The following is a 17660-nucleotide window of genomic DNA, read 5'->3' as shown; positions in this document are numbered from 1 at the left end:
GGCGGCTCCGGGGCGGTGGGGCCTTTTCCGGCTGCGGGGCTCCGTGTCCGTGTGGGTCTCGCGTGGGTCCCGTCCGCAGGTCCGTTCCTCCCCGCACGGACACAGCGATTCTGTTTCGGGTATTCCGTCCGCAGCTCTTCGTTTAGTAGTGGTCCGTGTGACGCCTGCACTGGTGCCGATCAGTTGCTGTGTATGCGCGTTAGCGTTTGCTTGGTTGTCTTCATAGCTGTGGAATGAATTCCGTTAATAAAATACGCTCCTCTCTCTCACGCGGACATGTAAAGCGAGTAATTGCGCTCCTGCCGTCAGTGAGTGCTGGAAAACAAATCCCAAGTGCAGGAATGGGATGGGATGTGCTGGGATGTGGGATGGGATGTGTTGGGATATGGATGGGATGTGTTGGGATGTTTTGGGATGTGGGATGGGATGTGTTGGGATATGGGATGGTTGTGTTGAGATGTGGGTGGTCCTGTTGGGGTTCTGTCCCATGCTGAGGGGAGTGATGCTGCTGGTGGCCCAGTTGGGTGTGATGGCAGATAGCCAAGCTCTTGTTGTGTGGCCTTGGTGTGCAGCGTTGCAGCCGTCGTTGGTGAACATTTATACTTATGTGATGGGCAGAGTGCTGCTGCAGGGTTGGTAAAGATGGGAGATATCAACACAACAAGACCTTTGAAGCCTCTATGTTGTGTTACATGTTACAGTACTGCACAGCAGCTGGTCTGTGTATTTTTGTGCCGTGAAACGGACCGAAATTCATTAAAAATCGCAATAAGTGGGAATATTGCAGCTCTGAGAAAAGCTGTTAAGCGAGTTGATTGGCTTATTCTGCTGCAAGGTAATTAATAATTTAATGTCATTTTAATAACTTCGTGCCATTTTGAATTCCTTGTACAGGTCTGTTCAAGAACTCCGTTTGGAAGATGGTAGGAGATGGCTGAAGGAGTACTGTGAAGCCTTTTGCTGTGGTCTGACCGTACAGATCCCAGAACCTATTCCAGTTGCAGATACAACATGTGCTTCTCAAGTAAATGGGCACACTGTGAGCCTACAGACTGACTCAGGTACTTAATGCTGTTAGGTGATAAACAGAGGGAACTTGAGATTCTTTGTTGGCCAGTAATCAAGGTGGAGATGTCTGTTAAAAGCCTGTTCCCAGTGCTTAGTGCTGGAGAGAACAGGTGTGAAGACATTTTAAAGGTCAGTATCTTGCAAGCCCAAATGCCAGCTCCTGTAGCTGATTCTGTAGCTTTTATTCATTGAAGTAGTCCCATTGCAGATGGCAGGGTGATCTGAGAGCAGCAGCCTGGTGCTTCGGGAGCTGGTGGAATTACTCTGTAAAGGCTATACTGTCAGCCACTGTGCATGAGAAATAAACGCCCTCAATAACTGCAGTGGACAGAGAGGTGTTTTGCCTTTTGTTGAGCATAATAATGTGGGATTTATGTTCTTGTCAAATGTAAGTTGAGAAAACAATTAGGGCAAGTACAGTAATAAAATTTGCTATTTGCCCATAGTGGGTGTTTTTCTTGTGGTGCAGTTCATTAGGTATTTTGCTGAGCCTTTTCTAATATCCATAGGGCCAAGACGACTTTGCCCCCTAGCAATCAGCAGCAGATTCAAGCATGTACATTTCTTATTGTCCTTTCTGTGAACCAAAAAAAAACCCAACAACCCAAACCACCTAGGCTAATTGCCTGGAGGCTCAGGCTGTCCTGCTCAACACTGAACATTTCCTTAGTAAAAATGACCCTGCATGTTCACACCTTTTCTCTGTATTTCCACTTGTTTCCTGAAAATAGCCTTGTCATCAATGGTTCTTTATTTGTTTGTTTATCTCAGGGGACAAAAACCAGGAGATGCTTTTTGTGAGGATAGCTGTGCTACGCCTCCATCCAGCTGAGAGTTGGAATTTCCTTTGGACAAACTCCTGTGACAGAAGGTACTGTGTTGTCTTACATCAATGACTTTGTGTGCCTTGAAAACTCAGATGACTTTCAAAACAGAAACAGTCAGCTTCAGTTGAACGTGATGGTCTTTGAGGTCCCTTCCAATGGAATTGTTTTGTTCTGTTCTGCGCTAATCATACAAAATCATCACATTCTGGTTGCTGCGGAAGAGTGGTGGAAGGTGAGCAGGGTTACTGCTTTTTAGTTTGTTTTATGGCTATGCGATAGAAGATGGATGTATTTCCACTTCATTGCTATCTAATCTTCGCAGAAGGTGGGCACACGAGTGGCACTGATTCTGCTGTGGTGCTAAAGATTTTAACAGGAATGCCGTGGTGCTAAATTCTGAGTGGAACCGTGCTGCTCAGACGCCCTTTCTTCTGCTGAGTGTCATATGCAAATAAAACCAAGAGGGGAGTCCCTAACAAACAGCAGCGTGTTTTTTACCTGCTAAAAACTTCCTGACATGTGAGAGGTGAGCTGTAAGTCTGATAGTTTCAGTGACCCGTGCCACGCTCAGAGCGTGGGTTGGCCCGCTGATCACAGCAGGGCTCCCTGGTGAGTGAACTGTGCCAGTCCTAATTACGCTCTTTGGCCCTTCCCTGATAAAGCTATCAAGCGTCAGACTTTGCTAGGCACGTCACGCTCAAACAATCAGATTTGCATGGTGACGGGGTGTGCGGGTAAGGGCAGCAGCAACCCCACAGTGTCTTCAGCCTTAAAAATACCGTATGAAGAGCTGAAAGCATCGCTGACAGCTCGGCCGGAGTGCCGGCTTCCCCCCAACGCTGGGCTCCGCTTTGCCATCCGGGAGCCCCGCGGAGGCGGCCAGCAGGGGGCGCCAGCGGGCTGCGCAGCGCCGCCCGGCCCCGGCTCCGAGCTGCACCCCGGCGGGGGGGGGGGGAGCGCGGCGTGCAGCGGGACTGTGAGCGGAAAGGAGCGGAGGAAGATGAGGAGGTGTAGAGAGGAAGAGTTTACCTAACGCAGGCTGTGAAACTGGGCGGGTTTTTGGACTGTGCCAGTGCCATGGGCACCTGGGGAGCTCAGATAGGTGTCCTCTGAGCTGTGCCAAGCTCGCAGGTGTGAGCTGCGGTGTGCCACGCTGAAAGCTCTCAGGTCTGGGCAGTCCCAGAAGGCAATAGCCAAACTTTTCTTTCTTCTCCTTCAGCAGCCGTGCTGTTAGCACCCTGCTGCAGGGCTCTTTCGCTGCTCGCCCACCTGCATCTTGGTGCCATCACCCGCTGCCCTGCTGATCTTGTACAGCAGGGCATGAATGCCAGCATTGCATCTTCAAAACTCTTATCAGCTGTTCCCACGGCCTCCTGAGACGGAGGTGTCAGGAGCAGAGCACCGCTGCCAGGGTTTGCCTCTGCCTGGGAAGTGCCATGGGAATTGGTGGCTGGGAGCACGAGCCCTGCCTGGGAGCTGACGCCTCACTCATGAGATTTATTTCACCATCAATATGTACCACTCAGCCTGTTTGAGTGTCCCTGCACGGCGAATTTCACAACCCCTGCGTTAGTTTTTGTTTCAGCTGTTGCTGTAGATACTGTCGCTTCTGTCTCTGCACGGCTGCTTGTTTTTCTCATCTTTCTACAGTCTTACTAAAGAACTGAGGGAGCATGTAAGTTTAGGGTTTCAAAAGGAAGCTGCGGTTTGAGACGTGCAAAGAAATGTCAGCGGTAGAGAGTTATACTTGTGGTTAGAAACAAACTGTTTATTTGTTTTGCTAACAAGAAGCAGGTGTTGCCAGGGCACTTGGAGGGAGAGAGGCAGGAGGGTTCTGCTGCACACAGGGGCTGAAGACCTCCTAGCTAGCGTTAACCCCACTTTTATTAAGAGCATGGAGCAGAATGCAGTGGTGAGAAAATGACTCTGAAGTCTTTGGTCTTACAGCATTCAAATCTTAACATCTTGCAACTTTCTCATTTTGTGTTGTCTGTTTATGGTGAAAGCCTTACTGTCATGGGCAGGGCCCAGCACAGCCATCAAGTCTCCTTCCCCCGAGTCCCTGGAAGTGTTCAAGAAGAGCCACAGGTGGTTACCAGCAGGTTTTGATGTGGTGTAGGACTAAAGCTTACAGAAAAAGCAGGCAAAAGAAGTGTAGAGTACACACAGAAAAGCTCGGGTATTTAAAGGGTTACTTTCCATCATTTACTACGAACTATTTTAAAATTTACAGCGTGATGAGAATCTACCAGTGCATTAAAAATTCTTCACTGAAAAGCTCATGTTTGTATCATCTCTTGGCTGACACTGGTTGCTAACAGGATGCTGCAGTGTTTGGTCTCTGCTGATGCCGCCTGTATCCAGGAATGTTTGTCTTCATCACTGTTGAACACTTCTTTTATAAATAGGGTCTGGGGTGTGCTGCACTACACACAGCTGCAAAAGTTTAATGTCTCATGTACTGTAAGGCTAGTGCTAAGGTTGCAGGAATGAGAGTCCCTGTGCACAAGTGAAACAGCATTTGCAGGTGAAAGGCAGCGGTGAGTGAACTGCTGCTCTTGAGGGAGCTGGCTGTGGGTGTGGGAGACATCATCTGAGGGCAGCGCTGCCCTGAGAGCCCGTCCTGGTACCAGGCCCTGTCCTTGGCAGTGCATTGCAGGCAGAGGGTCAGACGTCTGCCCGTGTGGAGATCGAGAGGAGGCGCCTTGGACTTTAATCCGCGTTATTTACATAGTTTCTGATTTTTATGATTTTTTTTTCCTGAAGCGGGTTCACAGATTTAATTGGCGCCTCACGTGAAAGGTTTAATTTCCTGTGTCGGGGTGTTATTTTTAATTAATGTTACCAGGATGTGGTCAGCCTTTCAATTCGCTTGACATCACCTAGGTAGGATATTTCCTCTCTTTCCTGGTAACTTGACTCACTCATCCCTGGGCCCCAGACCAGGCTGGCAGGTGAGAATTCCCACTGGGCATCATTTTCAGGATTAATTTGTGCACCCTGCTGCACAGATCTACTTTGGTGCTCCCTTCCTGCTCTTACACACTGAGAGCAATTAGTTTCTCTGAAGTGTGTGAATTATCTGCTATTCTGCCAATGAGAAAGCACACAATAAATTGCATCTCTGTATATAAATAGCATTTTGAAATAGAAACACACATTCTGATGTTTATTGTTATTGTTTTTACACAGAAACAAATTAACCCTATAAAAATATACCATTTATGTTCAGTTATTGCTTTACACACACTGTTAGCTGACCAGTTTGGCTCCTGCTTTTGCACAGAAGACGCCGTTGTCCCCAGAAGTACAACATGCAGGTTGGGCTGCAAGGTCTGGTCCTTAAAGAGTACAGTCCAAGAAGCACTTCCAAGTGTACAGGTACATTCCTAAGTGCTGCCACTGTCAGATTTCACCAGCAGAGCAGCTTGCAGAATTGGGTCAGAACTACAGGCACATGCATTGGTGACAAAGAAATACTGGCTGGACTTGGTTAGCTGTATCTAGCTTTAGAAGAGCCAGCCCTGCTTCCTTCAGATACACCCCTGATCTTAAACGCATGAAGAAATTCTTGAAAACTCCTGTCTTATTCAAGGCTGTGCAAAATAGATGGAAGAAAAATCGTGGAGGTGTGAAGCTAACGCTGTAGATCTGGGAAGGATATGGGCAGCTTCAATGAAAACTTTTGACAAACCAAAGATTGAACGTGGTTTTGTATTTAAATATTGAGGTGATGTGTTTGGGCCAGGACTTCTGCTAATTGTAAAGGGAGTTTGTTTCCAAGTTCTCTTCTGAGGGCTCTCAATTGTGATATTGAAAGAAGCCATGCAGGGCTCTGACTCCTCACCAGCTGGGGCAGGAGAAAAACAGCCTGCGAATGGGAGAGACTCTGCAGGCTCTGTCTTTCCAGGTACTGATTATTTAATGTGTTTTACTTCTGGCAGAGCATGGGGACTTGTGCTGAGTCACTGAAGGAGTGAAAGTCTTGCAAGGACCAAGTGGTTCCCCTGCAGGTGGACATGGGGGGAGTTTTGCTGTTGCAGAATTGCTGCACTCAGAGCTTTTGAGCTCACAGAGGTGTGCAGTGCTCCTGTTGGACTCCGAGGCCAGCAGGACTGAAGTCTGGCAGGCAGCTCTGTGCAGAGAGTGCGTGGGTTTTGTTTCTGGGTCTTTCTGATGATGCATGGGAGGGGTCTGGGTTTTCCTGGAGGCACAAAACCAGCCTGATCTATCTGCCTGGTGAGACCAGCTGACAGCAGTGATCCAGCCCTGCCTCACGTCACCGATAGTGCCGTGGGGCTGCTCCTCTGAGTGGCTGCTACTGATAAGCTGTTGTTGATAAAGCCTGGGGTGCATGAGGGAGGGAGATACAAGTGCAGGCAGCATTTTGGTGACTAATGTGTTGTGGTGAGGGCGAGCTCAAAGCCTGAAGGCATGGGCTATTGCAGGAGGAGGGTGAGGGATGTTTCCCAGCAGTCAGGGAGCCTTGCAGTGTTTGGGAAGGGGCAGAGTGCTCAGATCCTAGCAGGATATGGTCCTCCTGCTCCACATGTGTTGCCAAATGCCAAGTTTCTTGGCATGCACGATGCACAGTTCAGCAAAAGCTGGCTTGTAGCACGCAGCTGCCTTAGTAGAGCAGAGGAGTCCTGCTGTGGGTGCACCCCAACTTCAGCCCAGTCTTTGCTGCTGCTGGATCCTGCCCTGCTCTCCTCTCTGTGCAGACCAAGCAGTCTCTTTCCTTACACCTGCTGCTGGCTTTCTATGAGAACGCAGAGTGCAGCATTTACTGTGCTAGCTCCTGGCTGCCAGTGCTGAGCCATGAATAACAGTGCCCATGAGAACTGAGGTGTCCCCAGAGCACTGCTGTCTGCAGCCAGGGTGTGTGCCCAGGGTGTGCTGACACCAACAGAAAAAGCAGGCATGCGAGGGGAAGGTTTTAAGTGACTTTGCTCAAATGTTGTGTCTGGAAGTGGCTGAAACTCAAACTGGCCTCAGCAGTGGATTTGTCCAAGGGACAAAAATGGATCAGAAATGGACCAGAAATGGATCAGAGGTGACTGAAATGTCTGTGTATTCTTCAGGTGACCTGGGCACCCATCCCTGTGTTACTTAGTCATCAATTTACAGTAACCCCACCTCAGGAAACCTTCCCCCATTGCACACAATGGGGATAAGCAGGGGCTGTGCTGGGGTTGGGGCACCTGCTCAGTGCCCAGGGCAGAGCTGGAGAGTGCTTTGCTCCAGCAGCAGCATTGCATGGGGAGCAGTGAGAACCAAAACCCCTCTCCCTGCTGGGGTTGGTTCCCTGTGCCCAACTCCCACAGTCCTTAGACAAACCATGGCTGTAATTTCTCTGGTTATTCCAGGTCTTTGGATCATTCTGCAGCAGATCATCTCCATGTTGGTGAGCTCTCACCTGGAGCACTGCATCCAAATGTGGAGTCCTCAGCACGGGAGAGACATCAGTGGCCAAATGCAAAGCAGCCTTGCTGTGCAGGTTGCGATAACTTCACGTGCCCTCAGCTAACTTGTTGTGGTGCTCAAAGCAAAGGTTCGTGGTGAGGGGTGCAAGGCTCTGGCACGAGCTCCCAGCAATGCTCACAGTGCCCAAGGGCTGGGCAGCCCACAGCAAGCAGCCAGCAGCAGCTGAAGGAGCAAAAGCCATTCACAGCATTAGTGAAAGCTTTGACAAAAAGGAAGCAGGGGGAACTATTGTCTTGTTGGCCTTCTTCTCATAATGTCTGCGTGTAATAAGTCTTTTGGTTACGCTTGTGGCTTCTGTGACAAAGCAGTGATTTAGGGGGCTGTCTTTACAGAGGCAGAGCTTCTCACACAGGCCAAAATGCTGGTGAGTAATATTTTACCACAAATTGTCGTAACTGGGGCTTGACAACTGCTGTAGGAAAGAGGGTGGGGGGTTGTATTTGATTTATTGCATGACTTGCTGCAATTTGCAGGGAAAAAAAAAAAAAAAAAAAAGAGCTTTATGCTAGCGTAGGCTATGGGTTTGCACATCTTGCAAATAAAAGTCTGTGTGAGTGCAGTGGGGAGGGAAAAACTCTGTATATCTCTGCCAGGAACCCCGGAGTTTGCCTCGACCCATAGGAGGTACATAAACTTCAGCTGACAACAGGGTTCTTTAATTGAGAGCATCTTTGGATGCCTCCTGCAGCAGCACTGCACTAAAGGGAACCGTTCCCTCTCCAGCCCAGAGTCCCCAGGCCCCTGTGGGTCTGTGCTCACAGTGCTGATGGGCAGCGGGCAGATTTCTGTGCAAAGCATCTCTGGCCAAAGGGAAACACGTGCTCTTGGTGTGGTGTTCCAGTGCAAAAGGAGGGTTTCTGCCTTTCGGTGTTACCCACTGGTCACCAAGTAGAAAGTAATTCCTCTGCAAACAGTGCTTTTCTCTTTGTTGCTCTTTAAACAAAGCCAGCAGTTACTTGAGCCTCTCTAAAACTGAACTCTGAGACATCTTCAGGGTGAGCTCTAAGGAGGGAGAAGGATTGCTTTTTGTGCTTGCATCAGTGTGAAAATTCAGGTCATGTTTACTATGGGCAGCTGGAAAACAATGATCTCACATGCTAACAACTAACATCTGAAGGGAATCATTAAAACACTTGTGTTGTTTTGTAAGCACCTACTTCACTTTTTTTTTTTCCTCCCCAAACCAGTTTAGCTGTTTTTAAAGACATTTTTCCCTCTGAGTACCTGATGTTAGCTCATCTAAAGCAAGTGACAAAGGCCAACAGGTTGCTGTTCCTTTTAGTTTTCAATGGGGGAAAAAAAAGAGAGGGGCTTTCTTTTTAAAGACCTCTATTCCCCCAAACAAGGAACAAGACAGCTTTCTGCTTTAGGATGGACAGACACCTATGGCTGGCATTTTTTGCCCTCTGCAAGCTGCCCTTGTGTAATTTCCTGTGCTTACATCTGGTTGGCATTGCCCTCGTTGGCGAGATGACTGCAGAGCTTATACAATCCCTTCTGAAGGGAGTGTGGAGGCTTGCAGAAGTGAGCTCTTCTCTCCCACGCTGTCCTCCTATTTACTGGTTCAAATTGGATATACAGTTACTAAGCAGAAGTGTTTTTACTCTATTTTATTCTGGCATTAATGCCTTCAGACCAGGATAACAGAGGAGGTCATGGGCCATTAATTTAAACCAGGTGGGAAGAATTACTCAAAATTGTGTGGTGGGAGACGTGATAGTGTTACAGCTTTACATGCTCTTATACCTAAGAGCAGCCTTTGTAAAGCTCTTCTGTTGTTCTTTTGTGGAAGTTGTTGCAAATAATGTTTGTTCACTACTGTAAACGAGCCAGAGTCAGATCTGGAGACTGATGATCTTCCTGGCACTCTGGTATTTGTGCCGTCTGCTCTGCTTGCACATATTATCATCTCTGCTCTAGAACTTTTGCAACTGGAATGAAAGCAAATTGCAATTAGTGTGTATCAGTGGTGTGATGAGTCTTTCAGCAAGTAGTTAATTTGCAAATTGAATATATGCACTCATATTTGAAATGATGCAGCATGGCTGTAGAGCTCTTTGCAGGGGTTGGCGGTTCTGGGAGCTACAGACTAAATGAGGGAGGACATAATCTCAACTGGTATAAAGAGAAGTGAGGTTTGAGGGGGAGAAAATTGTCACTTAGTGCAACCACCCTGGAGTTTTTTAGCTTGGTTTCTGATACACAAGCTGTCCAGCCTGGCAAGTAGAAAGCATTCTGCAGTTGAGAGAGATGATATAATAATGACATGATTGCCTGCTTCTTGAAGACATGCAGATCACCTCTCTGAGTAGCACCAATTCAATTCCCACTCACACCCAGCAGCAGCAGCAGGAGCGGCTGCTTACAATCAGGCCTGTGCTATAAGGGTTGACAAGAGTACCCTTGAGGTCAGCACTAAGCTACCAGCTTCCAGGCAGCTCATATAGAACATGGGATTGCCCAAGCTGTAGGGCAGACACACTGCTTCAGCCCCAGGAATGATGTGCAGCAGCACAGCCCTCCTGGTAGGGGAAGCAGCAGCAGCCCTGGGGGGAGAGGGAGGTTCAAAATGAATTCAAAATGAAGGAAAAAAAAAAAAGAGGTTAAAAAAAAACAAATAAGTTTATTGCAAAAAACTCAGTGTTTAGAGTATTTCCAGAGACCAGTAGATACATTACAAACAAATCAGTAAATCCTGCTTTGAGCTCGTTGGCACCTGCTGGGCCGGCACAGCCGTGCTGCCCTGCTGGAGCCAGGACAGAAACGTGCTGTGAGGTCAGTGACAAATGTAGGATTTGAGCTGTATTGGAAACGGTTGTAAAAAACAAACAAACAAACAAACAATAATAATAATACAGTAGAACCTCGTAAATCTGCAGAACGGAGAGCTTCCACACACACACACAGAACCTGGAGGCCTTATTCCACTTTCAAGCAGAGTTGTAATAGCAAAGTGCTGTAGTGAGGTCTCGTATTACAAAGACTTCAATAACCTTACAATTATAGGCTACAGAACATTTACCAACGTGCTTGAAGTATCATAAATTAACAATAAATAAAAGCACATCGAAACGCGACACATTTGATCATTGACTCACTGACTCACAATGCATGAGTCCTCTGTGAGGGGTCTTCCAGTCCTTGGCGTGAGGTTCTGCTGGGGATGATAAAGTGCTGAGGCACAGAAAGGACACGAGATGCAGCGTGGACGTGACAGCTGCCAGGCAATGGCAATGGGCTGCTGCAGCCAACTGGTTGCACGAGTGCCTGTCTCATTTTTGGACATCTAAGACAGAAAAACAAATCAAGCACCTTCCCAAAGAGGAGTTTAACAGATTGTCCCACATATCTATGGCTGGTAGAACGCACAGACGTGTCAGTGTAGCAGTTAATGCATGATGCCACTTCCACTTAAATGCACAGAAATGCTTTTTTTTCCAAAGCATCGAACCGAAGCAGACTTGTTTTATCGATCCCCCTGAGTTGCCTAGAGGCATTAAGATGCATATAGGTGGGGTAAGCAAGCTTGTGTCACCGTGAGCGGGAGCCTCTCCCACTAAGACTACATGAACAGCCACTACTTTGTCTCGCACTCCCTTTCACAGATTAAATGCACACGGGCTCCAGTTCGTTTCTCCCTGAAGGCAGCAGCAAAGAGCCTCTCACTGAGTGTGGGAGGAAGGGGCGCTGCTGGCACCAACCTGCCTTTGCTCAGTGATGTGGCACAGAGCTCTGTGCCCCTAGAGGGGAAATTTTGGGGTACATTCAGACATGGCTGAAGACATGCTGGGCCGGATCTTCCCTGCGCAGCGATCTGGTCGTGGCAGCGCAGCCAGATCTGCTGCCAGCAGCTGAGGCCTTACAGAAAGAGATGCTGAATCTGTAGTTTATTATTATTATCCATCGTCATCTTTTAAATAATTGGGCTACCTAAGAGCTACCTATTAAAAACAACTACGCTGTAAAATTAAGTTTCCTAATGATTTCACAAGCGAGCAATACAATATAGGTATTGAAGAGACTAACGTAAAGACAGCTTCCCACTATGCAGAAGATAATTTTTCCTCTCCAGTTATTTAAAATAATGTCCTTTAACTATCAGAATAAATTAATAAATAGTTAAATTATAAACAGAAAACGAATAGAAAATAGTTAAGAAAAAAAAAAAAAAAAAAAATCAATCAGGAGAAGAAAAATGACCTTATTGTGATACATGTGCAGTAATAACTGGCCATAAAGACATATGGAACCTCCAATTTCCCAGCATTTGTGACATTCAAGTTAATTAGAAGAATAATTGCAATGTTTTAAGCCGCTATCCAGCCTGGCCTCCTCCTCAAATCTGAAACATCAGTTCATATTCTTCTGCAAGAAAATGCAGTTGGCTACTGGTATTGCATGAAATACTCTTCTCTCGTTAGTGTAATTGGTTTCTGGACTGCACAGGGCTTGCAGCATGGGATGGAGACAGTCAGACTGCTCCGCTGGCTTGAGCTGCATGGGCTGGTTCTGCTCTTCAGTTTTTCACATGGAATTGGTCAAGACTTCAGCTACAGGTGGTACTGGAAAGCAGGAGTGTGCATCACATCTTCATGCTAGGCAGGAGCTGCTCTTTTGTGGCTTTCTATGGAGCTTTCAGTTGGTTTTAAAAAAAGTTTTTTCTAAGAATAAAAAAAAAAAAAAGTTGTTGATAGCAACTGTTCTGTTCACATTTAAAATTTCACATTCCCTTCAGAATGTAGTTTTAAAATGTGGAGCAGAGTTGACATTTTCCGTAGTCTTACACCAAGGATGCTTGGTAGAGGAGTGGTTTTTAAGCCACGCTGTCAGAGCCTTTTCCTGAATGATCTGCCTTCCCAATGTCCATGTCTATGAAGTCCTCTGGTGAGTCCTGTGTGCCTTCCACCACGCTTCCCTCTGCGCCCCGTGGCTGCTGGTGGCACATCCCAACCTTGCACGGTCTCACCAAGGACAGAAACACAGCACCCATGACCGTGCCAGCAGCACAGGAGTAGAAGGCTGAGCTGTAGTTTTGTGTTCTGTCCACTATGACACCTACAGAAAATAAGTCAGTTAGCCACAGCCTGCCCCCACGCTCTTGCCCATCCCTCCCATAGCGCTTCTAATCCAGGTACCACAGCATCATAATTTGCAAGGAAAGGACGCTTAATGACAAATAGATGTTACTTTAAAATTAGCAGTAAAAATGTGTTCTGCAAGTCACTGCTAGGCAAGACAGAGCATTAGTCACTGCAGTCACTCTAGGACTGCAATACTTTAGGCATCTCTGTCTTACAAGAGAGTCTGTCTTTTGGCTGAGTATGGCAAAAACATGGACAGGGCAAGTCGTGTGCTTCTACCATTCAGTACAGCCTGAAGTGATGCTGGCAGTAGGTGCCTGACAGGATCAGGGTTGCACTGCAGTATTTTTCTCTGCTCTGAGGTTCCTCAGTGGAGACTGCCTCATCTGTGGGACTCTGCAGAGCTGCATTGCAGCAGCCTTGTGGCTCTGAGTCTCCTCGTGCTAGCTGCAGGTCTTTAGGGCAGTTCTATGATTAGGGCTGGCAGAAAGCTTTCTAGATGAGCCAGCACCAATATCTGTCAAACACACACAAAAAAACCACCCCACAATGAAAGTGTTACCTGCAAGGGGTGGCCCAGCCAACCCAGAGAAGCTCTGAATGAAGACATAGACTCCAGCTGCAGAAGACATTCTTGCAATGCCAACCACGTCATCTTCTGCCAGCAGTGGGATGTGTGTGCCCGCTACTGTTCCGAGCATGAACCCAAAAAATATGCTACATGTCATCAACCCCCAGAATTCAGAGGCAAAAGGGAAGGCAAACAGTGCTACGGACAGCAGAACGACACAGATGAGTTCGATGTGGATCTTGCGGATAGGCTCTTTGTTGAGCACCCAGCCAGCTGAAATTCTGCCCAAGACCTCTGCAATTGCCATTGCAGACAGTATGTATGCAGAATGGTCTTTGCTGATGCCAAGGCTGCGGCTCAGGGGAATGACATACAGGGAGGGAGCGAAGAATCCCAGGGTAGCAAACAGGCCAAAGAATGCATAACAGATAAAGCTATAGTCTCTCATCACAGAGAAGTCCAGTAGTTTGGTTTTTGGTTCTGTAGGGGTGCTGTTATTTTCAACAATTATCTGTACATGGTCCTTTGGTTCGTCACTTTTCGGCTCTGCTTTGGTGTTTCCAGGCACATTTTTGGGTGAGGTAGTTATTTCTACTCCTGAGTCAATGGACTCTATTGAGGTGCGTGTTTGCTCGTTTTCAAGCATGTACTTTGTCTCTGCAGGCTCTTCTGGAGGCTGCGCCTTCACTGCTGCTTCTTCTTGCTCTCTGATTATCATGGGTCGCAGCAGCGATCCACAGATGACAATGCTCAGCTGCAGTGCCCCAACAAAAAGGAGGCTGTATCTCCAGCCGATCTGCTCCTTCAAATGGGTGTTTACTGAGGAAAGAAAGCAGAAAAAGAGAGCATCGTTAGAAATCCCTGCAGTTGCACCAAGAAGCTATTTGAGTTTACAGCTAAGGAAGGCTCTGAGCAACCTGACTGAGCTGTAGATGTCCCTGGTCATTGCAGGGGAGTTGGACTAGATGACTTTTAAGGGTCCCTTCCAACTCCAAACATCTCCTGGGTTGTCAATGGGCTGAGGCTATCTCCTGAGGTCCCAGCTAGCTGGGGATGCGCAAGGACAGAGGTGGTGCTATTTTTAGTGAATGAAAGTGAACTCAACATTTGAGTTTCCTCTTCCAGCTGACCCCACCCTGAAACCAGCTACTAGAGGAAGCCTGTTAGCCTCACTCTAAGGTGCATGTAACTGCTTAATTGCAAGCCTTCATCTGCAATCAGCTAAGCTTTGTGATGGGTATTAGCTGGAAGCAAGCATGCACATCAGAAACCCATCAGAAGGGGGGGGGAAATGACTTCTGAAGCTGTGACACGCTGGTGGGGAGCAGGTGGTGATGGGGACGTGTCACTTTCCTGTGCTTAGGACTGCTCCTAAAGGTTAGTGGGCTTGTGATTTGTACTGCCTTATGTTTTAAATAGCTGAAGTTTCTCGGTCTTATTTTTAGCCTGCAAGATCTATATAAGGAAGCAGCAGGTTGTGTATCAGTGTAGCATGTCCTATTCTGCCTGGTGATGCTGGGTGAGCTCAGCCCTTTTCCCAACCCTTGCCAGCACCTGGCTGTGCCTCTTCCCCTCTCCCTGCTGTGGCCTAAGACAGCTGCGAGCTCCCCGCTGTGTCCCCTATGCTGGGGATGTGGGTATCCTGCAGCACAGCTCCTTGGGACAGGAAAGGGTGTCAGACATGGTTCTCAGCTCTGCAGGATTACTTGCAACCCTGCCTGCAGGACATGAGTACATGAGAACCACCCAGGGGCTGCAGCAGCTCATGGGGAGGCCAGCATGCACTGTTTTGTTGGGAGAAAGATCAGAGTAGTGCTGTGCTTTAGGCATGCATGAATTGGTGGTGTTCCGGCACTGTACCTGGTGCAAAGAGGAAGACAGCAAAACATTCCCCTGTAGATGCCACTGCTGTGACCAGCGAACGTCTTTTGTCAAAATACTGTGATAAAATGGTGACAGTCGGGAGGAAAGAGAGGCAGTACCCGAGGCCTGTGAATAAATGCCAAAAATTGCCATAACAACAAGTAAGGGAGGGGGAAACACCGATGCGAGAACACGTTAAGTCAGCTTTCCCCATGGCGAGATTACACAGTATCATTTCGGCCAACTCAGCAAGTCACCCTGGAAAAAAAATCATTGGGGAAACCAGAATGTTATTTTTTTTTAAATTGGAAGAGAGAAAAATAACAAAAGCAAAACCCAAGAAAAAACAAAACGCCCAAAACCCCAAACCTGTTCCCAAACAGCCAGCAGCGTCACTTGGAGGACCCCATCTGCTCAAGGACTCAGCCTGTAGCAATCGCTCCCGTAAGCGAGGCAAGCTGACTGACAGCAGATGTGAGCAGGACACCCAGGCCAGATGGGAACAAGGGAAAAATAACAGGGAGAAAAAGGAGAAGAGAGAACGTGATCCCACGGAGGGCGTTCCTCTGAGCCCAGCAGTCACAGCTCCTGCCCGAGCGTGGCAGCGTTCCCCAGCAGAGCTCGCTGGAAGCAGCGGGAGCAAGCCAAGCGTATGGCAGGTCTGAGAAGAGGGGAACTCACCAGAAATGATGCCGATGGTGATGTACATGTGAACGACACTGTGGGCAAAGGAGGCTGTGATCATGCCCGTGCTGACCAGCACCCCTCCAGCCATCACGACAAAGCGGTGACCGAAGCGGTTGCTGAGCACCGTCGACAGAGGAGCTGGATGGGAAGAGAGCTGCGGTCAGCACAGGTCAGCAACGACACAACCAGCAGCTCCACCACCAGCCACCTCCTGCAGGTACCCCCATCCCCTCCATGTGACACCTCCCCATCTGCTCGCATAGCGGAGCATCGCTCCTGCAGCAGCACGCAGCTCGTGGCAGTGGGATAAGAACCAGCATGGGTGGACAGCCTGGAACAAACCAGCAGGAGCAAATGGGTTTTGGTGAAGCTCGGGTTATATTTTAATCTTTTTCCACCACTGAGTCAGGTTTTGGTGTTCTGTTGTCAGAGTTTCGTCTCCTTTGAGAGCTGAGCAGCTGGGCCAAGGGCCACGTCCTTGTGCCATGCAGGAACTGTAGCTCAGGGAGACCAGGGGGCTGGGACAGCCATTTGGTTGTGTCTCAGAAAACAGCCACAAAGCCTGGAGGCTGCAATTTAACATGGAGCCATTGGGACACAAGTCCCTGATCCCTGGCCTCCACGTGCTGAGTCAGCAGCAGAACTGCACCTTCTGGCTCTTGCCCTTTACTCTTACCTGTGAAAGTCTGCACAAACACACAGATGGATATTATCCACGATATCCTGCTGTTGGTTTCATCAAAGCTTTCCATCAGGTCGTTGAAGAAAACTCCAAATGATTTTATAACGCCATATGTAAGAGCTTCCACAAAGAAGAAAGCCACAGCAATTGCCCAGCCCCATCCTCCGTCAGGCACTTTAGTATAAACATTTGGAGTGGTGCACGGCATTTTTACAGCTTTGACAGTCATTTTTGATCTGGAAAAGAGGAGAGAACAAACCAGGCATCAGCTCGAGATGAGTTTTGCTTACCAAGGCACGGCTGAGCAGCTGGCCGGAGCTGCTAGGCAGTCCCCGTGCTGCTGAGGAATTAAATCCAGGAGTTGGGCTGAAGTCCCTCCCCCGACAGTCCCAGAGGGACCATTTCTACCCGCGCCCTTTGAACCAAGGACCAGAAACTCTCCGCTCAGCACCGGGTTGAGCCGTTCCCATCAGCAAAACCCAGCGATCAGCTGCGTTCCAGCACAGCGGGATGGATGCAGTTCGTGAAAGATCCACCGCGGCACCCAGAGGGCTGCCGGGGCTGCACGGCTTCCCGACTGCGCCCGACCTCCCCATCCGCAGCCCTTCGCTGGGCAGTGACGGCCCGCGGCCGCCCGCACCTCGGGGTGCCTCTCGTTCCCCGCAGCGTCGATCAGTGACACCGGCACACCGCAGCAAGCCGCTGCTCCTTAAAGCCCTCAAACGTCACATCGAGCGGCTGTCGGCATTCGGCAACTCCTCGGGAGCACACCTGTACCCCAAAAGCGCCGCTGCGGTGCTTTTCAGCACGGCCAGACCCGCGGCCCCGGCTCAGCTCTGCATCGCAACACCTGCGCTGCCCGTAGGGACGCGGTCCCGGCGCCGCCTGCAGCCGTCACCCAAGAGGGGCCACCGGTGCACGACACCCCTCACCTACCCCCCAGGCATTTCCCTCCTCCATTTTACGCTCGGTTGAACCCTGGGCGGCTCCGACAGCGCTTCCCCATCCCACCGGGGAACTTCTCACCTGGCAGCGAGGCACCCAGCCGTGACAGTGGGTGCCCCGTGGGACCCCCCCCCATCCTCCCCTCCCCAGCACCCACCGCCACACTCTGCGGCACCGCCAGGTGGGTCACGGCCGGTGTAGGAGGGGGGGGAGATTTGCCACCAGCATCCTTCCGAGTTAGAGGGGATAGAGGGAAAAAGGTAGGTGGGGGGGGGCCCGCGATGGGGGAAAAACACGACCACCGCCTTGCGGTGCCCAAACTTTGTGGGAAGTGCCGCGATCCCTCCCGAGGGGCCGGCGCTGGATGCCTGTGTCATGGCACGAGGATGGGAAGGAAGCACGCTATTAAAGCAAAAAAAAAAAAAAAAAAAAAAAAAAAAAAAAAAAAAAAA

General features: G+C 49.0%; 2 protein-coding genes across 8 annotated transcripts in view; one reads left to right on the top strand and one right to left on the bottom strand.

The window, feature by feature from the left end:
- ARSG (arylsulfatase G) overlaps positions 1-17660 on the top strand; it is a 39712-nt gene continuing 22052 nt past the window's right edge. Inside the window, exons 1-3 of one of the 6 annotated variants that reach the window (XM_042833050.1) lie at positions 1-79; positions 895-1061; positions 1840-1939. The gene's annotated coding sequence lies outside the window, so the exon portion shown is untranslated. Of the gene's footprint in view, positions 309-894; positions 1062-1839; positions 1940-17367; positions 17390-17660 lie in introns of those variants that run through there. The other 5 variants (XM_042833051.1, XM_042833052.1, XM_042833049.1 and 2 more) reach the window with 5 other exon arrangements.
- The window catches only part of SLC16A6 (solute carrier family 16 member 6), an 8143-nt gene continuing 465 nt past the window's right edge, over positions 9983-17660 (bottom strand). The window contains exons 2-6 of one of the 2 annotated variants that reach the window (XM_042833055.1): positions 16258-16499; positions 15576-15719; positions 14892-15020; positions 13023-13850; positions 9983-12434 (exon numbers count right to left, since the gene is read on the bottom strand). In XM_042833055.1, the coding sequence (XP_042688989.1) occupies positions 12193-12434; positions 13023-13850; positions 14892-15020; positions 15576-15719; positions 16258-16492 (1578 nt within the window). In that variant the 5' untranslated portion in view covers positions 16493-16499 and the 3' untranslated portion in view covers positions 9983-12192. Of the gene's footprint in view, positions 12435-13022; positions 13851-14891; positions 15153-15575; positions 15720-16257; positions 16500-17660 lie in introns of those variants that run through there. The other variant, XM_042833056.1, reaches the window with a different exon arrangement.

This window comes from Centrocercus urophasianus, unplaced genomic scaffold (genome assembly GCF_019232065.1).
Source record: "Centrocercus urophasianus isolate 14NV4802_14NV808 unplaced genomic scaffold, USGS_Curo_1.0 seq_40, whole genome shotgun sequence".
Taxonomy (NCBI): Eukaryota; Metazoa; Chordata; class Aves; order Galliformes; family Phasianidae; genus Centrocercus; species Centrocercus urophasianus.
This window is presented reverse-complemented; position numbering and strand designations above follow the sequence as displayed.